Genomic DNA, 25,482 nt, shown 5'->3' on the forward strand with positions numbered 1-25,482 from the left:
GTGTTTGTCGATGCCCTCAAAGAATTCTAATAGATTGGTGAGTTATGATTTCCCTTTACAAAAGCTGTATTGACCCTCCCCCAACAAATCATGTTCATCTATGTGTCTAATAATTCTGTTCTTTACTTAGTTTTCAACCAATTTGCCTGGTACAGAAATTAGGCTTACTGCCCTGTATTTGCCATGATCACCTCTGGAGCTTTTTTTAAAAATTGCAGTCGTATTAACTATCCTCCAGTCATCTGGTACAGAAGCTGATTTAAGTGATAGGTTACATACCACACTCAGTTTCATATCTGAGGTTTTTTCAAAACTTTTGGGTGAATACCATCTGGTCCTCATGGCTTACTACTGTTTAATTCAATTTGTTCCAAAGCGACTCTACTGACACCTATGTCCGGGACAGTTCCTCAGATTTATCACCTAAACAGAATTGATCAGGTGTGGGAATCTCCCTTACATCCTCTGAAGTGAAGATGGATGCAGAGAATTCATTTAGTTTCTCTGCAATGGCCTTCATTGAGTGCTCCTTTAAGACCTTGATCATCCAGTCGCCCCACTGATAGTTTGGCAGGCTTCCTGTTCTGATATACTTAAAAAAAAAATTGCTGTTAGGTTTTGAGTCTTTTGCTAGCTGCTCTTCACATTCTTCTTTGGCCTGCCTAATTGTACTTTTACACTGGACTTGCCAGAGTTTATGTTCCTTTCTATTTTCCTCGGTAGGATTTGACTTCCAATTTTTAAAGGATGCCTTTTTGCCTCTAACCTTTTCTTTTAGTCTGTTGTTTTGCCATGGTGGCATTTTCTGGTCCTCTTACTATTCGTTTTTATTTAGGGTATATGTTTAATGTGAGCCTCTATTATGGTGTTTTTAAAAAGTTTCCATGAAGCTTGCAGACATTTCATTCTTGTAACTGTTCCTTTTGTTTTCCGTTTAACTAGGTTCCTCATTTTTGTGTAGTTTCCTTTTCTGATTTTAAATGCTACTGTGGTTGGCTTCTTTGCTATTCTCCCTCCCACTCACAAAGATGTTAAATTTAATTATATTACAGTCGCTATTACCGAGCAGTTCAGTTATATTCACCTCTTGCACCAGATCCTGTGGTCTACTTAAGACTACATCAAGAAGTGCCTTTCCACTTGTGGGTTCCAGACTAGGTGCTCCAAAAAGCAGTCATTACACTAAAGGAGTCTAGAAACTTTATTTCTGCATCCCATCCTAAGGTGACATGTACCCAGTCAATATGGGGATAGATCCCCCATTATTACTGAGTTTTGTATTTTTATAGACTCTTTAATCTCCTGGAGCAGTTCACAGTCACCACCACCATCCTGGTCAGGTGGTCGGTAGTATATTCCTAATGACACTCCTTATTATTTAATCATGGAATTTCTATCCATAGAGATTCTATGGTACAGTTTGACTCATTTAAGATTTTTACTATATTTGACTCTATACTTTCTTCCACATACAATGCCACTCCCACACCAACATGATCTATTCTTTCATTTCTATATATCTTGTGCCCTGGTATTACAGTGTTCCATTGATTGTCATCATTCCACCAAGTTTCTGAGGAGCCTATTATATCAATAGCCTCATTTAATACCAGGCACTCAAGTTCACACATCTTAGTATTTAGACTTGTAGCATTTGTATACAATCACTTATAAAATTTGTCAATATTTAGTTGTCTGACTTCATGTGATGTAATTGAGTGGGACTCTTTTTCATGTGACTGTTTCTCTTCAGTTCCTACCTGTACTTTATCAACTTCTATCCTCTCCTTTTTACTAGGTTATAGAGAATCCCCATTAATAGATCCTCCCTTATGGGATGTCTCTGTCAGAACGGTGTGCTCCTTCACACCTGTCATCTTTCCTCAGCTTTAGTTTAAAAACTCCTCTACTACCTTTTTAATTTTACATGCCACAAATCTGGTTCTGTTCTGTTCTAGTTTGGGTGGAGCCCATCCTTCCTCCTAATAAACCTAAAACTGCATGCACTGTGTGTCCCTAGTCCTCTGACTGCTCAGTGCTGGGACTGGACAACAGGGAATGGATCACTTGATGATCACCCTGTTCGTTCTGTTCATTCCCTTTGAATCATCTGGCATTGGCCATTGTTGGAAGACAGGATACTGGGCTAGAAGGACCATTGGTCTGACCCAGTATGGCCATTCTTACATTCAAAGGTGGAAAAGACCCAGAGGATATCTAAACCATCCCCCTAACTTTCCAGGACTGTTCTTTACAGTAAATTTTCAAGTGCCTTGTTCTGTCTAGTTTTCAAAACACCCCAATTCAGTAGTCCATCCCTATTCAGCAAAGTGCATAAGATTGTACTTATAGTTAAGTATGTCTTTAAATATTTTGTTAGAGTCTATCTGAATACAGAATTCCACATATGAGTCCTATAACCATGTGGATACCAAATTGTGAAACATATTGTTTTGGTTATAACAACATAAATTGTCATAATCATCAGTTAATTAGTTGTGTCCATCTACTCTAACTATTTCATAATGTAAATTACTTTGATGTGCCAGATAGCTTCCTTTTTCTTGAAGAATGTGCTAGCATGTGCTATACAATACTCACAAAAATACAGTTAGAGACTACAACACTTCTAATCTTGGCATTCCTAGTAAATTAAATTGAAGAAAAGCCTTCAGAAACTCAAATCCAGGAAATCATGTGGCCCAGACAACACATCAGATGAGATGCTGGAACACAGCACCTAGCATCTAAAGTATCTTCTTCTAAAACTTTTTAATGGAACTGGATGTAAAATGAAATTTCCCTCTTATGAAAAAAATTGAATTTTTGAAAAAAAAATTATTCTGAATCAGGACAAAAAGTCAAATATTCAAATCTTTTTGTGGAGAAAAATTCTAAAAAATCCATTTTGGGAGCACCAAAACTGAATTTTTCAGCTTGTTTCCCAGGCTGCCCGGTGGACTGACAGCAAACCACTGTTATGTTAAATTGAATGGAATAATAAATGAGCACAGAAAATCAAAAGGTATTCATGTGACCCTCTCACTGTACAACACCAAACAGTTAAACATGGTTTGGTGTTTCAAGTACAGCCTACTTAGTCCAGTGGCAAATGCCACCACTGAAAAACTTATAAATCTTTTATTAAAGATACAAAAAAGAAAGGAAAAACCATTAAAACAGTTGAAATGTAAAATATTAAGTAAGCCTTTTAACCATATCATTTATTCCCTTTCCCTTTAACAGCAGAAAGTTGTTATGGGGGAAAAATCCCTGTCTGCCAGTCTTTTAGATGCTATTAAAGATGGTATTAACTGTGCTTTTTGGGAAAAAGAGAAGAAGTTAATCGAGATGGGTTGCAGCTGTTGTTGCTAAAGTCTGATCCTACTTTCTCGAAGACAACCAAGACAAACACACTAAAGGGCAGAAAAAGAACAGCAAAGACAGAAAATGGAGCTTCTGTCTCTGATGCCTACTTGCAACCTCACTGCTGGAGACACATAGGCACGGTACATGGTCTTATCAACCACTCTGAGACCTGACAAACTTGCAGCAATGTTAGGCTGTTTAAGACATTGCTTTTAGCTGCCTTTCTGGCAACAAGCTCACAATAACTGTATTGCAATAGATGCAGTCTTGGCTGAAGAAGCCAGACTCATATTAAACAAAAGACAAAATCAGAGAGATAGTAAAGAGAATAAATAAGGTGGTGGAGAAAAAAAGGACACAGGAAGGAGGAGATAATAGCACGAACCCAAGTCTTATATCCCATGTGTTGTTCAGGATTTAGCCAGAGCTGGTGGAAGTGGCAATGTGTCATGGTGGACTCCAGAGTCCCGGAGACGGTGGGAGTGGCAGCCATGATTTTGAAAGCTCGCTCCTTTCAATCTACCCATCTCCCCATCACCACCATTTTGATCCTACTCCCAACTCTTCTTTTTAAGGACTTCCAAAAGTGGATGAGGGATGGAAGAGCTCATCTCTTCATTATTTTTTCCACCAGTTAGGCCTAATTTCCGACACACCAATTTTGGTCCATTAATATCCAGTTCCTTTCTCTTCTTGTTTACCAGTTATAATCTTAACACACTCCTTGGGTGGATTCAATAGATCTTTTTGTTTGGACTAATTCAGTCTTCCCATCTTTAACCACTAGCTGTCATTTCTAAGCAATTTTATGTAACAGGCCAAGCTGAACTTTTGTTACCTTGGACAATTTAGAGTACAGGCCTCTGCACCAAACCGGCCAGACTTCCAAAAGTTTCTATGGCATTGACACAGTCCTGTGAAACTGTTTGGTTCTGTAGAATCATCATTTTCTGACAGAAGCCTAATTCTCTTAAAAAAAAAATTTCAACCAACTCTGGTTTAACCCAACTTCCCAGTCTGGATACGTCCCTGAGATATAATCAGATAGACTATCCCAATATAAAAAAGTGGAGATGTTCTCAACTGAAACTACTACAGAGTTATCTGTTTTAGCAGCAACATCAACAAACCTCTGCAGCAGCATCAACAAAAGACTAATGCAGTATCTCACCAACCACAATATAATACATGAAAGCCAAACTCATTTCCACCTGGAGAAATGAACCACAAATCACAGATGCTCATTAACAAAAATGTCAGAAGTAAAAAAAGGGAAAATATTTACCTGCTTCATGGATTTTAAAAAAGCTTTTGACTTAATCTTAGTCTAAACCCAGAAAAGAGAGGCTGCTCAGCCATCAAAATAGAGGAGAAACTGAGATAGACACTTTCTACACCAAGGTCCCAAATACAAGAATCATGAGAGAGATTTCCTCAAAGAATTTAAATTTTTAAAATATGTAATCAAAGATCAATGAGGAAAAACTGTTTCTGACCCTCAGAGAAAGGACAGAAATGGTAGACATAGCATCACACTATGTAGCAACTTGCCACTGGATCAGGAAAGGACAGTAATGATAAATGGACACAGTGAAGAAAACCCCAAATATAGTGTGTAACTTTATTCTGGATAGGTTGTACCAAATTCTGGCAGACACCTGAGTGGTCTATCTTTTTTTTTAAACACTTTAGCAACACTTGTATAATTTACCATGCCAATAATGTCTCACTGAATTGATAGCCCATGAAAAGTCATACCTGAACATCATTTTCTGGTAACTAGTCATAGGCAGAACAAAGAGATGGAACTAGACCTTGGATTAGCAATAACTTTGATGCATTACTGGCCACTTGGCTCAGAGATGACTGACGAATATCCAAGCATAATCCCAGTTTCCAGGTGCCAGTGCTGTAATAATAATAATAGTAAAACAAGTGCTGTCCAAAATGGAGCTTTTCATTGGCAAAGGGAGATTCTAAATTACTTTGCAATACCTGGCCAATAATAAATGTCATGCTATATAACACTTTAAAACTATATATTGAATAGTTGGAATAAAAATGTATAAGAAGTCTTTCCCCTCCACTATTCATCATTCACTGATTTAAAGCTTGTTTCCATATTCGAGAATAGTATTAAATAATTAAAGCAAACTAGTCTCAGCTCAGGGCTGGATAGAATTCAGTCTAAGGCAGACTGTAGTGTCCAACCCACTTTTCACCTGTCTGAATTCCCTTTAAGAGTTTATTGCTTAGTGCTGGTGCAGTACTGTGAAGAGACCCAATCAGGAAGTGTCTGGGCCTGCTCTGTTCCTAGTGTGGGTGGAACAAAGTTCTTCAGAGAAAAGAAAAATATGATCTGTCTACAGATAATCTTGGGCCAGTTCCCTAATCTCCTCTAGGTAGACCAAAAGCTTTAGTTACCTTGGTTCCCAGAATGATCTATTAGTCAACAATAGAATTCCAGTCTTTAGACACAAAATACTTCTATGTTTTTGATCGCAACATAAGGATAGAAAACATCTAGTTTCCTATTTTAGTTTTTTGTACAGTCACTGTTTGGGGTGAGCTTTACTAGTCATTGTTTGGGAGGAGAGTTAGGCCCTCTTCTATAGCAATATTATTGGATTTTTTTCCACACTCCTCTATTTTACAAGTAAATCACTGGAAACCCTTGCTCCAAGGTTTCGAATCTTAAGCCGTGAGCTTTCAGCTACATTCACAGCCTGAACAGTAGTGAGCGCTGGACAACCTACTGTGGTTGACACAGTGTTAGTGTAGGTTTCAGAGTAACAGCCGTGTTAGTCTGTATTCGCAAAAAGAAAAGGAGTACTTGTGGCACCTTAGAGACTAACCAATTTATTTGAGCATGAGCTTTCGTGAGCTACAGCTCACTTCATCGGATGCAATTCATCCGATGAAGTGAGCTGTAGTTCACGAAAGCTCATGCTCATATAAATTGGTTAGTCTCTAAGGTGCCACAAGTACTCCTTTTCTTTTAGTGTTAGTGTAGACACTGTATAACTTATGTTGACCTTAACAGTCCTCTAGCAGCTGTCCCAGAATGCCTGACATGGTCTGCTCTGGTCATAATTGTGAACTCCACTGCCCAGGAGTCATGGAGACCAGAAGCCACCGAGCCCTTTAAAAACCCAGCTGTCTCTTGCTGCACGCAACTGCCCAACACCATGGGCGGCCAGTGACCTGGCCTTTGGGGGAAGCTAGCCCTCGGCCCCTCTCCTTGGGCCCAGAGCTCTCTCCTTCTTCCCTTCTGCCCCACTCCCCCGCAGGAGCCCAGAGCACCCCCACCACAGCTCCCGGCACCAGCGCCCCAGTCCTGTGCGGCCAGGCCCAGAGCTCCAGGCAGCGCGGCTGCACCTCTACCAGCCTCAGAGTGCCCTGAGTCACTACAGGAGGCAGGGCAGTCAGCCCCAGCCAGTCTGGGCCAGCCAGGTCAGAGTGCTGGGAACCACAGGAGAGGGCCTGGCCTGCGGGTGGAGCATGGGAGGATCCACATTAGGCTGTTTGGGGAGGCACAGCCTCCCCCTGCCTATGATACCCGCCGCCCATGCCCAACCGACAATGCCACCTACACACTCCAGACACATTCCTGCCTGGAGTAGACAGGAAGTATTGGATCTCCTGAGCCTGTGGGTAGAAGAGGCTGTGCAGACCTCGCGGTCATAGAAACACGGACATCTACCAGCAGATTGCATGGGGGATGCAGGTGAAGGGGTATGACAGGGATCGCAGCAGTGCTGCGTGAAAGTGAAGGAAATGTGGCAGGCAAATCAGAATGCCAAGGTGACAAATGGTTGATTTGGTGCTGAGTCACAGACCTGTCACTTTTGCTATGAGATGCAGGCCATACTTAGTAGAGACCACACCAACACCCTGCAGTTCACTCTGAGAAGCCCGAGGACTCTGCTGAGAACAGTGAAGAGGAGGATGGGGACATACAATTTGGGGTTCCAGCTGTGCTGCAAGCCAGGATCTGTTTGAGATTCCATCCCAGTCCAGTCAGCCCTGGTAGCTGAGCTCGGGTAAGCCCGATGCAGGGGAAGGAGCCTTGGGTAAGTGTGTAAATGCATTTCCCACTACTCTGTTTAAATGTACAGATGGTGCCCAACCCCAGCATTAACAGGACACAGGTATCGATTTTTCATTAAGCTACTCATTCTAGAAGAGGTATTGGTACAACAAAGAGGTAGAGCTGTTATTGTTCCCCTCGAGAGTTAGGCAGGGGAGCGGGTGTGGAGCAGTTTATTTATGTACACAGGGATGTCCCTTGAATCCTTCTGAGAGATCTCAATGAAATTTTCCTGGAAGCATTGTGCTGTCCTCTCCCAAAGGTTTCTAGGGATGGCAGATTTATTCCTTCCTGTATGGAAGGATACTTTCCCACGCCGTCCACGATGACCCTGGCAGGCACCATTACAGTAAATGGGCTAAAGGTAAATGGGCCTGAGGTGGATTTGGAATGTAAGCAGCAGATGTGCTCTCTGTGCCTTTATTCTAGCCCATACCCGGTTTTACTACTTCCTGATATTTTCCTGATTTTAATTAATTCCTTTCTAAATGACAACGTAATGGCTAGCCCTTCTAATCCTCCTTAGTGACTGACATGTCTTGCCTGAGTGTCATCAAATGGGGCTGTGACAAACTTTCCCCACACTTCAAAAGCAAAAATGAAACATCAAAAAGTAAGTGTGTGCCTGGTAAATACAGCCAAGCTCAGAAACAGAAAATCAAAATATGTCTAGAGATTAGAGCAAGTAAAAGAATGACATTTTCCCCCAAAATTATTAGTCAACATTTTCTGATTTTCCAAATATGTTGTTCACTCCATAAGCAGATCAACCCCTTGCAAAATAGTGTGGTTTCTCTCTTTAAAAGTAGCTGAGAGCTCAAAAATGTAGACATGGGGGCACTGGACCTGTACTGTCAGTGACTTTTTGAGAAACGAATGGGCCCGGGGGGCTCATTTGGTAAGCCCAACGGGCTATGTCTGATATCCAGAAGAAGGGAAGTGGTTTAGTGTAGCTGGAGCTATAAAGACAGGTTTCAGAGTAGTGGCCGTGTTAGTCTGTATTCCCAAAAAGAAAAGGAGGACTTGTGGCACCTTAGAGACTAACCCATTTATTTGAGCATGAGCTTTTGTGAGCTACAGCTCACTTCATCGGATGCATCACGAAAGCTCATGCTCAAATAAACTGGTTAGTCTCTAAGGTGCCACAAGTCCTCCTTTTCTTCTTGGAGCTATAAAATGTGCCCCCAAACTTGCAACAACAGAAAAAGCTGGAGCTAAACGCTAATTAGTCACGGAGCAATTAAAGGTTTGCCATTCGAAAGGGCTAAAATAAACAACAAATCCAACCGGAAGGAGAAATCGAGAAACTGAACGTTGCCTTGTCTCTCTTTTTTTTATATCCGAGCCCTTGGGGAGCGTGTCCTGCGTGCTCCCCAGAGCAGGCCGCCGGTACCGGCCGTGTGTGCTGGCCTGGAGGAGAGGGGTGGGATGAGGGAACTGCAGGCTCGGGCTCAAGCGGAGGGGGAAGGGAGCGGGCTGCGGTATTCACTTGCTCAGCGGCTTGGCTTCCGCCTCTTCCCCGCGGGCGGACTTTCGCCCCGGGCTTCTCTCTTCCCTCTCTCTCGGTAGGGAGGCAGCCGGAGCCATGGGCGGCCCCGCAGCTCCGCAGGGAGGCCTCTCGGGGTCCCAGCAGGTCCGCATGATGTTCTATGCCCTGCAGCCCAATGAGAGCTCCTTCCCCAGCCTCGAGGAGGTGCCCGATTATGTGAATAAGGTGAGAGCACGGCGGCGAGCTGGGCTAGGGACAGGAGATTTCGCTCTGCCTGTCGTCTCCCGGCCCGCCCCTCGCTCCTCTGTCTCTGTGTCCCTTGCATCCCCCTGTCTGCCCCTCTCTCTGTGCCCCGTGCCTGGCCTCACCTTCCTCCTCTCTGCCCCTTGCAGCCCCCTGCCTACCCCTGTGCCCCGTGCCTGGCCTCACCTTCCTCCTCTCTGCCCCTTGCAGCCCCCTGCCTACCCCTGTGCCCCGTGCCTGGCCTCACCTTCCTCCTCTCTGCCCCTTGCAGCCCCCTGCCTACCCCTGTGCCCCGTGCCTGGCCTCACCTTCCTCCTCTCTGCCCCTTGCAACCCCCTGCCCACCTCTCACATACCAGCTGCCCTTTACAGCCCTTCACTCTTTTCTCTGCTTGTCCCTCTCTGCTTGGATTTCACCTGCACCTCAGTATTACCAACCCCAGGCTGTCCAAAATGAGTCTACCTCCCTTCCCCCAATGAGTTTGCCATAAAAATAATGAGACTTTAAAATGCTGCCTTTTTATTTGCCTTCTAGTTTCTGAGCCTTTAGAGTGCACTAGCTTCCTGTTTTCAAGCTTTCTGCAACCACGGGGGCTAGGAAGTTTTATTGTAAATGAAAGCTGAGATTTCCATGCTATCTCTTGGTACTAGCAACTGAGGTTTTAAGAGAAACCTCAGATATTGTGAGACTGGTGATAACATTGCAAGGTTTGACAATCTGTGGGTATAATGGGTGAAAAATTGAAATGGATAGCTTTAATATAAGGGGAACAGATATTATTTTCTCATAAGGAGTTTGAGATAGTACTGTACCCTGCTTCCCAGAATATGCACATAGATCTCTCTGCCCTGAAGAGCTTGCCACCTGGCTGGGACAAAGAAGAAAGAAAGCGACTATTTCCATTTAAAAAAATGAAGATAGTTAAAATGAAGGAGAAAAAGAAGCTTTGGGAGAGTCAGCTCAGACTTGTTTGTGCCATGCACACCCCAGCTTTAGTTAACTTTCAGATGATCTGTTCCGCCCCTAGAACCAGTCAAAGACTTGCTGTACCAGATGCTAGGGATGGATTATTTATTATTTTATTATTGTTATCAGTAATGCAGGAGCACCCAGGAGCCCCAATTAGAATGGGGCCCCATTGTGCAAGGCATTACAAGTACATAGGCCATGACTACCCTAGAAAAAGTTTACCCATATAGCTCTACCACTTAGTATAGACACAGTTTATGCTGGCAAAAGAGTGCTTTGGCCAACATAGCAAAATAATCTATATTGGCAAAAGCATTTTTATGACGTTATAACTGCAGTGACACTCGGGCTTTTCCCAGTATGTTTTGCAAAAAAATTACACCCTGCAACCAATAATGGCAAAAGTTTCTATGCTGGGCATGGTAATGACAAGGCCTTTCCTTGAGGAGCTTACAATTTAAAGGATAATATAACAGGTGGATGAGACAGCAAGTGATTAAACAAACGGATTTTTGGGGAGTGAGTGCAAAATAAAGTACTTTAGTATAAGCAAGCTGTATACAAGGACTTGGAAAATTTATCAGACCAACTTAAGTGTTTCTGCGGGAGGGACTCATCCAGTTGGCAATGCCTTCTGAATCACTTGAGTATCTCCAGTGCTACTGCTGAGTAGAGAGGGGAAACTACAAAACGGAGTGCTGGCTTCCTTTTAGAACAGGAAGCCTAAACCTATTAGCTCCCCCTACCTTTAATATCCGCCTCTGGTTATAGCAGGATTCTGAAGTAGTGCTTTGTGGAGAGCCAGCCCCTGTTTCTCACCAAAACTTCAGGCAAAAGAAAGGGTGTTTGGATACCATTTGGGACACTGGCCCTCAACCATACTCAGGGGTCCATTTTTCCATATCAGTTTGTAGATAACTGAATTTGGAAATTCCTCTTCCCCTTAATTACCAGAAGGAAAAGGGAAAATTCTGTGTACCTTTCTTCCCTCATTTCAGGGTATCTGGAGTGTTGCAATATGGAATGGTGGTTTCTCTGTGCCCCTGTGAAGCTTCCTGTCTAACATGGGTGTAAGAAGATGGGGTAGACTCGGCTACTCTACCCTTCTTCCCGGACTCTATTTCTTGGATCCTCTCCTGGTCCCACAAATGGGCAGCTCTAAAGCTTGACTCTGCTTCTGCTCATAGCTTTCACAGCAGGCAGCAGCATGCTCTACTTCTGCTACTTTGAGAAGGTATGAGCAGCAGCAGAGGTGCTGAATGTCTGTGTCCAATCTCAGGAATACGTAGTACTGCTGGTCTCAAGTGGTCAAAAATCATGAGTTGGCCTCACCCCTGAAAAAATCATGAAATTGGCTTGAAAAATTATGAGGTTTTTTTTTGAAAAGTGGCTTTCTTTTAATTTGTGTCTGTTGAGTGCACTCGGTTCATGTTTTCAGGCTTTTCTGCTCTATCATGAGAGCTAGAAACTTGTATTTCATTTTAAGTGAAAGCTGGGATTTTCATGTAATAAGCTTACAGGAGCTGTGACTAAGAAAACACCAAATACTGTGAGATCTCAATAAAATCATGAGAGTTTGCACAGTGAATATAATATTCCACCAGTTTACATTTGGTTCATATTGAGAATATTATTTTGCATCCAGAAGGACTTTTTTAAAATGACACTTTAAATTCTGCAGAAATTGATGATTTAAGTGCTCACTCAACAAAGATAGCTTCCTCCTGAATGCTGAGAGTGGACTGTTCAGGCTACAGATGAAAGCTAAATGGAGTTCTTATCAATCCCAAACCTACTTACAGTATTTCTGGTGGTGTGGTGGGCAAAAAGGTGGGAGTTGGAAATGGATGGGGCGAGGAAAGCACTTCTAGAGTTTGAAACCTAGGTTAGTTGATCTCTTCAAACTGCTTTCTGACAACAACAAGATTTGTGGGAGAGGAACAGCAGTTGACTTGGATTCAGACGCTCAGATCCATAAATGAGAACTGTTTACTGGCAAGCTTCTTGACTGGCAAGTGGGCAAGACAATATGAATGGTGCCCCCTCTGGCTGTCTGACATAGCACTCCCTGTTTGAGAACCAGGGAACACTGTCAGATGGCTGCGTGTGACATAATCACACAATGGGAAACAGATGCTAAAAGCGGTAGTTGTAAAGGAGTTGCAGTAGTGACAAGAGTGTACAAAAGTCAAATATTTTAAGCAGTGTAGTTGTTGGCAGGTAAAACAAATAGCTATGCACAACATAACCATATGTTTCCTATTCACCATTCTCCCTTCATCCTTTAAGGTTCCCCCAACTGGTGTCCTTCTCTGGGTCTGTGCAATTTGCAGTGCCGAACTTGCTGCTCCATAGCTCAGTCCCATACGGTAGTATGAAGGCCCGGATCTGGCTCCTGGTATTGAGGTCAATGATCCCTTACAAGGACTGGGCCTTTAATGTGCCAATTCTTCTCCCAGCTGTCTACATACTCATTTTTTTAACTTGTCATTGAGCTTTGGTCGAGAGGACGGGAAATGTTTGATACAGCTATTTTTCTAACAAAATGCTATATTTTTAATCATATCTCAGAAAAAAATCATGTTTCCTATTTAGTATTGAAGCAGGTGATGCAAAAAACCAAAAAAAGGGAATATGGTTTTATTGAGAACTGTGTAGGATTGTTGTATTTCAAATCAAAAATATTTATGACTTATTGGTCCCAAATTATCAATATTGATGTACCTGTTTAGGTTTGTTCCAGGAAGGGGATCTTTGAGGCATTCTTTTGGCTTTCAGTCATTGGGTCTCCATTCTTTCCAAAAGGTTTCACGTTATAATTTAGAGTCCAGTCCTGCAAACACTCACTGCTTGGCATAGTGCTTTAAAAACTTCATTGCAACAACTCAGGTCTTAGTCAAGGCCTATATATTCCACTACTGTGGAATTTGTCACAGAATTCTTCCCTTCCCTCATATTTGGGAAGATAAATTAAAACTGGGACCAAGTGTTGCGTTGCCTTCTTGAGACTTCCCACAGCAGGAAAAAATATTTCTGTGTGGTTTAAGCCACCCACATTCACCTTGGTTGGCAGTTCATTCTGTATCCTAGTGAGGGAAGTGTAAAGGTCTGTCTTGTTATCTATTTGACACCAGATCCTTTGGGCAGAGACACTCATCTAGTGTGCTTATTCCACAATCCCTGCCTGCCTCTTGTGCCTCCCCAGTGCCAAAAGCCTCAAATGACCCGTCACCAGCTATGCAAACCTCCTGTTTCATTCCTGACAGCATCAGTAATAGAGGTATAACATTTTGTACAGCAGTACAGAAATCTGCTGTGCATTGAAAACTGGAAATGAGGGGAGAATATAAAGCAAATTGAATTCAATATAAACATAAACAGGCGCTGTGAATTAAACTCTGCCTTAACAGTAGCAAATAATGTGTTCCATTTAAATGTTTGCAGGATTAAGTCTTTTAATCTGGGCAGAAATAGCTGATGGCACCAGATCTGATTTTTTCATACTCTTGAACTCAAACAGTGACCGCACAAACTTAAGCAAGCATAATCATAAGTTTATCTTAAAATTCAAGTTGAAATCAATGGAACTATGCCAATGTAAATTTTTAGTTCTTCAGTGTTTGGTGTCTTGAGGTCATTATTTTTTTCCCAGTGAATCACGTGGTAAAATGCCCATTCATTCACTTGCAATCTGAAGATGCTGCTGGTATGGCTGGAAAAGGATTTCGGCTGTACAAAACAATCTACGGCTCTTACGGAAAAGTTCCTGTAGCCAAAGTCAGCACTATCCTCCCACCTCCAGTCAAAAAGATTAAATGAGAAATCATGTCCTATATGGAAGTGCCATCCAGAATGAAACCATCTGGAAAATTTGTGGCAATGTATATCAAGTGTTTTATATGTACACAAGGACATGCAATAATCAACTCAAATTTGTTTACAAATCAATATATATTTATTCAACTTTTTGCAGATATTATTTTCTTTATTGTTCATATCCATTTTTGCCATGAGTGTAGTTAAAATTTTCACACCGTAGCCCATTACATCCTCTAGACACAACAATAATAAAGAAAAGAAAAGGCTTGGGGAGGACCATTCTAAAATGTCATTGTGGTATCTTCTAACATATGATGCTATTCTGAGTAACCTGCTTGCTATCGTGTTCAGAAATTTATGCAGAATTCAGTTTGTGTTATAATTGCTCTTCTCAAATCCCTTTTCAGGCTACGCCGCTTTTCCTTGTCTTGATGCTGTTGGAGTTTGTTGTCAGTTGGGTTTGGAAGCATCAGGCACCAGGGCGGATCAATGATAGCATAACTTCTGTCTCTGCAGGAGTCCTGTCTCGACTTCCAGAGTAAGTATGACTGTTGTATTGGCTTTATTCATTCCTCATTTGGAGGGAGGGGGAAGAATTGCCTTATAAATATTTTAAAAGGTTGTAGTTAACCCAAATTAATTAGTCAAGACGTGGATGCAGCTTTGCCAAAAATTGATTTTGCATTAACAAGGTGTAAATTTCTTTCTGAAATGTAACAGTAAATTTAATATTTAAAGGATATTAACCAAGTCCAACTCTGTCTTGAAATCTGTGACTTTGGTTAGGTAGACTGCTTCTTGTGTTACAATACAATGTATATTTAAATCTGTTTTCTTCTGTTAGCTCTCAGGCAAGAGCAAAAAAATATACATATCTCCTTTCCATTGGTCTACTAAAAAAGAAACGTATATTGAAGTAATAAGGATAGATTTCTCAACATGGGCCTGATCCAGTGACCATTGAAATCAATGGGAGTCTCTTGTTTAACTCCAGCAGGTTTTTCATAGGTTTTTAAGGCCTGAAGAGACACTGTGATAATCTAATCTGACCTCCTACATAACACAGACCATAGGACTTCCTTTTATTAATTCCTGCTTTAAATTCAACAGCTGTGATTGAACTAGACCATATCTTTTAGAAAAACATCCAAGCTTGATTTTAAAATTCCCAGTGTGGGTGGGGGGAGGCATAGCTCAGTGGTTTGAACATTGGCCTGCTAAACCCAGGGTTGTGAGTTCAATCCTTGAGGGGGGCCATTTAGGGATCTGGGGCAAAAATTGGGGATTGGTCCTGCTTTGAGCTGGGGATTGGACTAGATGATCTCCAGAGGTCCCTTCCAACACTGATATTCTATGACTCTGTGATCCATATGCAAGTTGTTTCCTATGATTGGTTACCCTCATTGTTAAAAATGTGCACCTTAGTTCTAGTCTGAATTTGTCTAGCTTCATCTTCCAGCCATTGGACTTTGTTATATCTTTGTCTTCTAGATTGAAACTATCTCTGTTATCTAATTTCTGTTCCTTATGTACGTATTTGTAGGCTGTGATCAAGTCACTCTTATCTTTTCTTTGATAAACTAAGTAGATTGAGTCCTTCAGTCTTTCTCTATGAGGCATAATTTTCAGTTCTTTAACCACTCTCATGTGTCTTATCTGAACCCTCTGATATTTCAACATCCTTGTAGTGTAGACGACAGAACTGGACACAGTGTTTCAGTAACACCACTAACATCAATGTCAAGTACAGAGTTGATTTAACCTCTTCTCCTGCTTCATATTCCTCTATTTACAAATCCAAGGACAGCATTAGCCCTTTTGGCCTCAGCATCTCACTGGGCACTCACATTCAGCTGATTATCCACCATGACCCCAAGTCTTTTCTAGAGTCATTGCTTCCCACGGTAGTTTCTCCATCCTGGAAGTATGGCCTACATTCTTTGTTCCTAGATCAGGGGTTCTCAAACTTCATTGCACTACGACTCCTTTCTGACAACAAAAATTACTACGTGCCCCCAGGAGGGGGGCCGAAGCTTCGCTCCACCAGGTGGGGGGGTCAAACCGCGAGCCCCACAGTCCTGGCGTAAAGCTGAAGCCCAAAAGCTTCAGTTCCAGGTGGGGGACCTGTAACCTGGCCCCGCCGCCCAGGGCTGAAGCTGAAGCCTGAGCCTCGTTCGGCCCCGGGCAGTGGGGCTCAGACTTTGGCTTCAGCCCCGGGCCACAGCAAGTCTGTGCCATCCCTGGCAACTCCATTAAAACAGGGTCATGACCCACTTTTGGGTTTTGACCCACAGTTTGAGAACCGCTGTCCTAGATGTATGAGTTACATTTGGCTGTATTGAAGCACATGGGCTAAGCAGTCCAGATCATTCTGTATCAGTGATCTGTCCTCTTCATATTTATAACTCCCCCTTTTTTTGTGTCATCTGCAAACTTAATTAGTAATGAGTTTGTTTTCTTCCCAGATGTTGATAAAGATGTTAAATAGCATGGGGCCAAGAACTGATTTCTAGGTGATCCCATTAGAAACATAGCTGCTCAGTGAAGATTCCCTGTTGGCAGATACATTGAGTTAGACCGTTTTTAATCCCTTCAATGTGTGCCATGTTGATGTCGTATTGTTTTAATTTCTTTAATCAAAATGCCGTGTAGTACCAAGTCAAATACCTTACAGAAGTCTAAATATGTTTTATCAACACTATTAGCTTTATAAACCAAATTTGTAGTTTCATTTTAAAAAAAGCTGTCTGGTGAGTTTGACAAGATTTATGGCTATGGTTTTGGATCAGGCCCCCAGAAAGTATGGGCTACATGTGGTTGTTTATTTCAGTTTTCAGGAGCAATAGCCTTAGAAGTTGCCATTTAAAGAATTAAGCAGATACATAGAAGATATCAGCTAGCTCTTTTTCCCAACGCTGCCTACACAAATCAGAAATATTCAAAAGAAATTTGCTTAATTATTTGGTTGGTTATTTCATGTTAGTATTTTTTCAAGATGTTAATTCTATCCAACCTGTTTTGTGTATCAGTTTTTATATAAACAAGAAATTCTTTCAGTAATTGATGAGCAGTGAAAATGACTGTACAACTGAGAAACCTCAGTCAGACCTTATTTATGAAATAAATGAAATCAATATGTATTTTCAGTTGGAATTAATGTTGTTTTCTAGAGATTCATACACATCACAGATTTACCAAATCAAAAAGCTGTATTTCTGGTCTGGAAAGACCAGGGCAGATTATGATGAAGGTCTGGGTGTATAAGGAAGTTAGCAGTTTTGGTACCATGGTATAAGGAAATTAGCAGTTTTGGTACTATGTCTCATTTTTATTTTAAGAGCACTACAATTCACCAGATTCATCCATCCCTGCAAAAAATATTTATTAAGAAAAATTGCATTGTATGCATATAGCTCAATTTTGCAAGGTGCTGAATGCTTTCCTCGCAGTGGCACTCAACATTTTGCAGGATTTGGCTCTGTGAATGCTATGCACGTATTATTTTGCAAGGTTGGGAGAATTTGGTGAAGTGAATGACCACTGAGGACACTCAGCACTTTTCAGGATCTGGCCCTTGGTGGTGGCACGGGCACTGAAGTGAAGATGCATACTGTACTAAGATTCTCATCCAGCTCACAGATTTAAAAATTTTATTAAAGTTAATGTTTAAAATCAAATTTACCCAAGTTAAGAGGGAAGGTACTGTACATCTGGGGTCAGGCTTGCGCTATGGGGGATTGCAAGTATCGGTTACAAGGTTCACGAGGTACATACATATCGCATAACCAGCATAGATCCAGATTGTGGTGTGGGTCGGCGTTCTCGGTTACTCGACCTAGTACTGTCGGTGTGCTGTGACGTGTTCCATGTAGATGTCTCTGGACTACCTGATGGTGTCGGACACCATGAGCTATCTCATGAGCTAGGCGTAGCGTTGACTGACTCCGCACGCTCTCAGTACCGGCTCGTTGTGGGGGTCCCATGCGCCCAGGGCTCCCACAACCAGGGTGTGGATCTGGACCTCGTAGCCCTGGGCTCTCTACTACTATGTGAGATCTGGGAACACTTTAGCTCTTTTCACAGTTGTCTTTTCAAGCAAGAACTGTGAAAGGCTTTTAGCTTTCTGAGAGTACATTCACAAAGCAGTTACAAATCATAGAAGTTAGGTGTTAATTGCCAGTTTCTAATGATGAATGCTTGGCCTAACACTGTTTTTTGTCAGTTAAAGGAGCTATGGACATTAGATAGACTAAACAGGACAGAACTGAAAAGGAGAACATTCTGTCTCCCTCCCCATCTGCCTTTTAGTGGTGTAAAAGAATTGGGATTAAAAAAAAAAGAAAGCACAAATTTGTTGCTGAGCTTTCCCCTTCAGTCAGTTCCTTTTCATCAAGAAAAGGGTAGGGAAATCTGACAGAAACTGCTAAAACAATATTTCAGCAGAACCCACAGCATCAGGGGAAATCCTAGTGCAAATCATTAACAGCTGAGGGTTAGATTAACACACCATTGATTGTATCCTCTCCCAGGGACTAATTTTCATTTTCTCAACTAGCTGAAATGGTTTGCCACTTCCTTAAAAAAATCTGTGGTTGAAACTAAAATGGTGTGCTTCATTCTATTAATCCATTAGTTAGAATGAAGCTTCAAATGCGTCATCACAAAGAGGTTTTTGGATTATGGGGAAAATGAGAAGTCATGAAAACCAAATTCAGTCTCTGAGCATAGTTTTCCATTCCACAATCTGGGTAACAAAAGTGTAGCAGACCTGAGGGAAAAGTTTTTATTCTGTGTTTTGCACTTCATTGGTAGAGAAAATGAAAAACACAAATTGTGGGAATTAGTATGCCATATACAGGCTATATATATAATTTGTGTATAAGGGAAAAATCTTATCAAACATGGGAGTGCATCTTGCTTGTAATCCCCCCCCACACCCGACTGTGAAGCATGTAACAGAGATGCTTGTCGTGGATATACTACTATTTGCAACGTAACCTGTACGCTTTTTAAAAAAACAATTGTTTCCTCATACTAAATATGATATTTGATGGAAAGTAGTTTTTTTGGGGGTAAACTGGATGGACTTATTGAACTTGATTCCAGTGTGAATAGAAGTTGCAAAATTTTGTCATTAACTTACATGTGGTTGGCCAAAAAATATTTTGAGAACTTTTATCATACATAATTATTTCCCCCAACAAACTGTTGCCAGGATGCCTGAAATGTTGCTGTTTTTTTTTTTTAAATATATTCTCCCAAGAGAAGTCTTATTCCAGATATAAATATCTACTGACCAAGTATGTGTATTATTTCTTACTGGTCCATTTCTTCTGTTAAAGCAGCAGAATATAAATCAATTCAAAATGTGTTTGGGGGATAGGTACATTTAGGTAGGTACATTTTCAAACTAGTTGGAGAACTCCCAATTTGATGTGCAGCTCCACACTATTCATTTATTTATATATATATATATATATATATATATATATATATATACACACACACACACACACACACTTTTTTGTTGGTCATGTCTGCAATGGAATTTTCCATTCCAATGAGAAAGGTACAGTTTTTCAGACTCTTTTTTTAAACAGAGGATATTAAAGTTATTTGAAATATTGTTAACGTCCAGAAGAAAGAGGGGAAAAATGCCTTCTGGATTTTTCATACCATTATGTGTTTCATAAGAATTTTTGCACCTTATTTGTGGTGTAGTAGGGCTATATTTCCTAAAGTTGTTGGTATCTCATATACTAACCAATGCAATTAATTGATTTTTTTTACCAAAATTGTGCAAATTCCTTTTCTCATGTAAAATTTAAAACCTAGCAATCATAATTTCCAGACTTTTACATGTCAAGGGGGCTTTCTCCTCCAGTCTTTCAATAGTGGAGATTGATGTAATCTGAAAGTGTGAATAAGTGAAACTCCATGCCATAATGGTCAAAATGGAGTAGACAATCTGTGCCCTGAGAAGCTTCCGTTGATTTAGAGGCAGTGAGCCTGTGTACATACATGTACACATGCAAAAGAGTGTGCTGGATTTAGAGGGTACCTTAAAACAGAACTTGGTTTCTAAAACATTTGTAACTCCTAACTTGTTGATCACTCCTACTAGAGGAAAATGTGCAATTTTCAATTCCCTAATATTTTTGTTTCCATTTCTCTATTTATTAGCTTTACCCTGACTCAACACAAAAGTTACATCTGTTTAACTAAAGACATATTTCTAAATTGATCTAGTTAAACTGATGTGTAGACAAGCTTAATTTGATTTAACTCTGGCTTTTACTGATTAGCTCAAGTCGGCTCCTTGCTGACTTAAACTAGAATTGATACAAGCTAGAATTAAGAGGGTCTGTGCAAAAGTTTACATCAGTTTAACTAAATCAATTTAGAAATATACCCTTAGCTAAACTAATGGAACGTTTTGCAGAGACCATGTCTTAGAACATCAATCATTGTGAGTAACTGCATGTGAGCCCAGTTCTGTACCCATTGAACTCGATCCCATTCTTTCCATTGACCTTGGCGGTTGCTGGGTGGACCCTGTGTTTGAAAGAAAGCCATTAGTTCAGTTTGTTCACACACATGGGTGTGTAGGAACACAGATTGTGAGCTATATTTACTGGGATTTGAGATGGGTTTTTATTTAATACCGCTTTACCGCTCAGAAAACCCACATTCCAGCTCCACCTCCCCAATCTGTTTTCCAAACCAGGTTATATCACACTGAATTATATTACATATGTTCTTGTTCTTCATTAGGATAAATTGGCTCAGTCTGCATACTCTGCAAAGATGTAATGTAATAACTATATTTTTGTACCAGTGTGTAGAGTACTTCACTGTGTAAAACACAATATATTTACTAGATAATGTATTAAGCACAGTCAGTATTCCACTAGATGGAGTACAAGAGCAGCAGTTTTAAAGGAGGCCAACCTAATTTGCTGGGTCAACATCCCGAAGTTCTGGGAACTAGAAAAAACGATTCCTTAATTATTTCTAAAATCAAACAGTACAATTTAAAAATAATAGACTTTCAGAGCTGCATATAACAGTGTGAAAAAAGCGAACTGTGGCCTTTTCAGACTCAGGAGCCTGACCCAAGCTGTTGATTTAGAAAATCCACATGAACATGTAAATATTTTTTCCTCATTTCACCATATGACATAAAATAATGATTCATTACAGTTATTTCATGACATTTTTAAAAGGCCGTTACTCCTTTTTGTGGTCTTGGAAAAGTCACATGAATTTATTCTGGGCTGAATGGGACATGTCCATCCCTCATTCCCAACTGGTATAAGTATATGATACTGGTGAATGCCATGTGCCTGATTCTGGTCTCACCTACAAAGCATTGTAAGCCCATTGGGTTCAGTGGAATCACCTCTGATTTACAATAGTGAGAGATCAGAATCAGGCCCCAGGTTGAAAGAGATACTGAAAGAACATTGCTATTTCTATAGCATCATATATGTACATGGAGCTCATATATAAATACAATTTATTAAGACAATTCTCTGTGCAGGATTGTAGTCTAGGAACCCATCCTGCAAATCCTAAAGTCTTTTCTAAACATACAACTTGTGCCAGTTACACCAGTATAGTTAAAGCAGTACAACCTCCCTAGGCCTACGCAGTTTTGTCAACAAAAGTCAGCTTTTGTCGACAAAACAGCGGAGGTGTACACACTGAAAAGCCCCTCCCGCTGATGTAACTTCCCTGCTATGCTGACATAATAAAACCACCTCAACAAGTGGCATAGAGATTTTTGCGATGTAGTTAAAGCAACACAGCATCAGTGTAGATACTGTGCTCCGTTATGTCACCCTAATTGGCCTCCAGGAGGTGTCCCACAAAGCCCATCTTGACTACTCTGGTCAGCAGTTTGAACTCCACTGCCCGGAAGGTACACAGGTATGTGCCCTTCCCCCCATTTAAAGCCCCAGGAATTTTTGAAATTCCTCTTCCTGTTTGCTCGGTGTGCACAGTTCATACAACATCTTCCCAATTGACCATGCCTATGCTGCTCTCCTGCTTGGAGCCCACTGGAGCTATTGGATCTGCTGAGTCTATTGGGAGAGGAGGCTATGCAGTCACAGGTTAATTCCAGTTATTGGAACTTTGATACCTATGGGCTGATTGCTAGTGATGAAGGAGAAGAGGCACGAGAGGGACATGCAGGAGTGCCATGCTAAGATCAAGGAGCTGGGGCAGGCGCACCAGCAAGCAGGGGAGGCTGCACGCCATCCTCAGCAGTGACCCCACCTCCACCGCCAAGAGCCCCGTGGATACTTTTGGGGGACTGGAGGCAGCGGCCAGTGAACTCAACCCCAGTGACGAAGCGGTGGAGGAGGAAGTGGAGCATGTGGCAGGGTCGTCCGGTGGTGTGGCAAGTCAGGACCTCTTTTTCACTTCAGAGGGGTCTAACCAGTCCCAGCGCTCTGGCTCTGGCACGCAGGATGCAGGAGAGGGGAGCTCCGGTAAGTGCTCATTTTGCTTTGTTACTGCACGGTGAGAGGAGATTGTGCCCTTGTGTACTTTGTTATATGGTAGAGGAGGGATAAGGGACAGAAAGTAACAACAGAACCTGTCCATCTATGCAGTGGGGATATGGTGGAAAAGTTTGTTAATGTTCACGGGGATGTCCCGGGAATTCTCCATAGAGATCTCTAGGAAACTTTCCTATGGGTACTCTGCAATTCTCTGCCGAAGGCTCTTTGGAAGAGCTGTCTTATTTCTTTCCCCACCGTAGGAAACTTTGCTGTGCCACCTGGCAATTATTTCTGCAGGGATCAAAGCACCACACACGTGAGCAGCGTATGGAGCTGGTCTGAAGCCACACTCTTGCAGGAGATGCACCCTTGCATCCTGGGTTACTCTTAGGAGTGAAATACCGGGTTTGATTACCCTAGCCTGTGGAAAAGGGTACCAATATTCAGAATAGTCTCCCTAGCCACTTGTAGTAACTGGCTTAGCAAACCACCATTTGTCCCTTCTTGCCCATTCCCCCTTGCCAGTCCTCCCGCCCAAAACTCCCCATATTTGGGACTTGCACCAACCTGTTTTCTAGTCAAGGGACAGTGAGAAAGAGGTGTGTGTAACTGTCTCTGTTCATTGTTTCTTTGTCTTCTGCAGATGTGCCCTTGAGGACCCACTCCTGCACATCAGTGGAGCGCCTTCATCAGATAAGGTGGCGAACCCGGAAGAGTAAGGAGGATATGTTTCGCGAAGTGCTGCAGTCAACAGATGCAGCATATAGTGAAACGAGAGTGGAGGGAGACAATTAATGAAAGACTGAGGCTTTCCTGGAAAGGACACGGGGCAGGAGTGGATGATAATGTTCCTGGAGGGCCAGACAGAGATGATGAAGTCTCTCATTACCCTGCAATCATAGAATCATAGAATATCAGGGTTGGAAGGGACCTCAGGAGGTCATCTAGTCCAACCCCCTGCTCAAAGCAGGACCAATCCCCAATTAAATCATCCCAGCCAGGGCTTTGTCAAGCCTGACCTTAGAAACTTCTAAGGAAGGAGATTCCAATCTGAGCACATCCATGTACAACTTTCCCTGCAGCTACTACAGAACTCTGGTCCATGCCCTTCCCAAACTCCCCACTGCATTTTTCACGTGTTCTCGGTTTCTCTCAGTACCCCATGCACTCCATAGCTAGGGACTGGTCTCCCAGCGAAAGCTGGAGTACACACAGCTGTGAGAGCCCTAACCGTGAGACTGTTCCTCATTCAAACATCCTCAGTTTGACCAAAAATTTGTGTTTTGTCCTGTTGTTAAACTTAAGTCTTTGAAATAAAATGAATCTTTATTTGTGTCATACACACATCAATCATTGCTAGCATTAAAAGACGGTGGCTATAGGTAGGAATATTTACGTAGTACAATTAACATTCAGAAATCAAGCACTATGGAGTAATTCAAGACGGCAAGTAAACATTGCCTGGCCACATGCATCACATAAAGACACGTTACTGAGAATCATGGTCAAAATGCTGCTTCAAAACCTCTCTGCTTCGAATAGTCTTCCACTGCACCCCTCTAATTGCCCTTGTATCTGGCTGCTCAAAATCAGCAGCCAGCCGATCAGCCTCAGTGGTCCACCCCGGGGAAACTTTTCCCCCCCATTGCTTCACAAATATTATGCAGAGCACAGCAGGTCGCAATGACCATTGGAATATTTTCCTTATTGAGGTTCAACCAGCCAAAAAAACAGCACTAGCCACCTTTTAATCGGCCAAAGGCACATTCACTGGTCATTCGGCACCTGCTGAGCCTGTTGTTGACGAACTCCTTGCTGTTGTCAAGGTTCCCAGTGTAAGGCTTCATGAGCTACAGGAGCCATGGGTAGGCAGGGTCTCCCAAGATCACTATGGGCATTTCCACATCCTCCACTGGAATCTTCTGCTTCAGAAAGAAAATTCCAGTGTACAGCTTTCTATACAGGCCAGTGTTCCTAAAGATGCATGCATCATGCCCCTTCCCTAACCATCCCACACTGATGTCAGTGAAAGACCATGAAGAAGTAACTTTTTCGGTTGATGTACTTTATCAAAAGATGGTCGGGGGTCAAAATTGGATATGTGGTCCATCTGTCACTCCTCAGTTAGGGAATTCTATTGCCTCAAAGCCACTGATTATTTCCTGCACATTACCAAGAGTCACAGTCCTTTGTAGCAGGAGGCAATTAATGGCCCTGCATACTTGCATCACCACAACCCCCACAGTGGACTTCCCAACTCCAAACTGATTTGTGACTGACCGGTAGTCTGGAATTGCCAGCTTCCACACAGCGATGGCCACTAGCTTTTCCACTGTGAGGGCAGCTTTCGTTGTGGTATCCTTGTGCCGCAGGGCGGGGGTGAGCTCCGCACAGAGTTCCATGGCAGACAATACGGCAGGCATCACTGATCTACTTGTTGTACCAATAAAATAAAAACCAGCAGGATCTTATTAAAGGGAAAAAGGCAAAATACCACATTTATTGTGAATACAGAAAGAATCATAGTAAGCAGTTAGTTATAGTTATAACATTCCATTCAATCTCAAATTTATTCTCACATTCATTCATACAAACATACACACACACACACACACAGGTTCTGCAAGGTTGTTATCATAGTTACCAGCCTTAGAGTTGCTCATGCCAAGCCACTGGCCAGGTGGCCTGGACATGAGGAGGGAGCAGGGCCTTGTCAGATGCTCATCTGATGCTCCTGGAAGTTGGTTTGCAGAATCAGACCCCAAAGTTCTCACTTTTTAGAGTCTATTTTTATAGGAATTTCTTCCTATGCCAGTCTATGGGAATTGCTTCATCATGCTGTTGCTGAATCAATCAGCAGATAGCACATTCCTGACGGCTCCAAGATGTTATCTTGTTCTTTGGTTCTCCCATTCTTGAGGCTGTTGGGTGGATTCCAGTCTGCCCTCCGGGGGGCGTGGGGTCCTCTGGTTATTTCCACTTGACGCCTTCTT

At 42.0% G+C, this 25,482-nt stretch overlaps 1 protein-coding gene across 3 annotated transcripts in view; it reads left to right on the plus strand.

Moving 5' to 3' along the window:
• The first annotated feature begins 8,930 nt into the window (after nucleotides 1–8,930).
• AGMO (alkylglycerol monooxygenase) overlaps nucleotides 8,931–25,482 on the plus strand; it is a 270,942-nt gene continuing 254,390 nt past the window's right edge. The window contains exons 1-2 of one of the 3 annotated variants that reach the window (XM_078851776.1): nucleotides 8,931–9,173; nucleotides 14,387–14,517. In XM_078851776.1, the coding sequence (XP_078707902.1) occupies nucleotides 9,045–9,173; nucleotides 14,387–14,517 (260 nt within the window). In that variant the 5' untranslated portion in view covers nucleotides 8,931–9,044. The remainder of the gene's footprint in view (nucleotides 9,174–14,386; nucleotides 14,518–25,482) is intronic. The other 2 variants (XM_073333806.2, XM_073333805.2) reach the window with 2 other exon arrangements.

This window comes from Lepidochelys kempii, chromosome 2, assembly GCF_965140285.1.
Source record: "Lepidochelys kempii isolate rLepKem1 chromosome 2, rLepKem1.hap1, whole genome shotgun sequence".
Classification (NCBI taxonomy): domain Eukaryota; kingdom Metazoa; phylum Chordata; order Testudines; family Cheloniidae; genus Lepidochelys; species Lepidochelys kempii.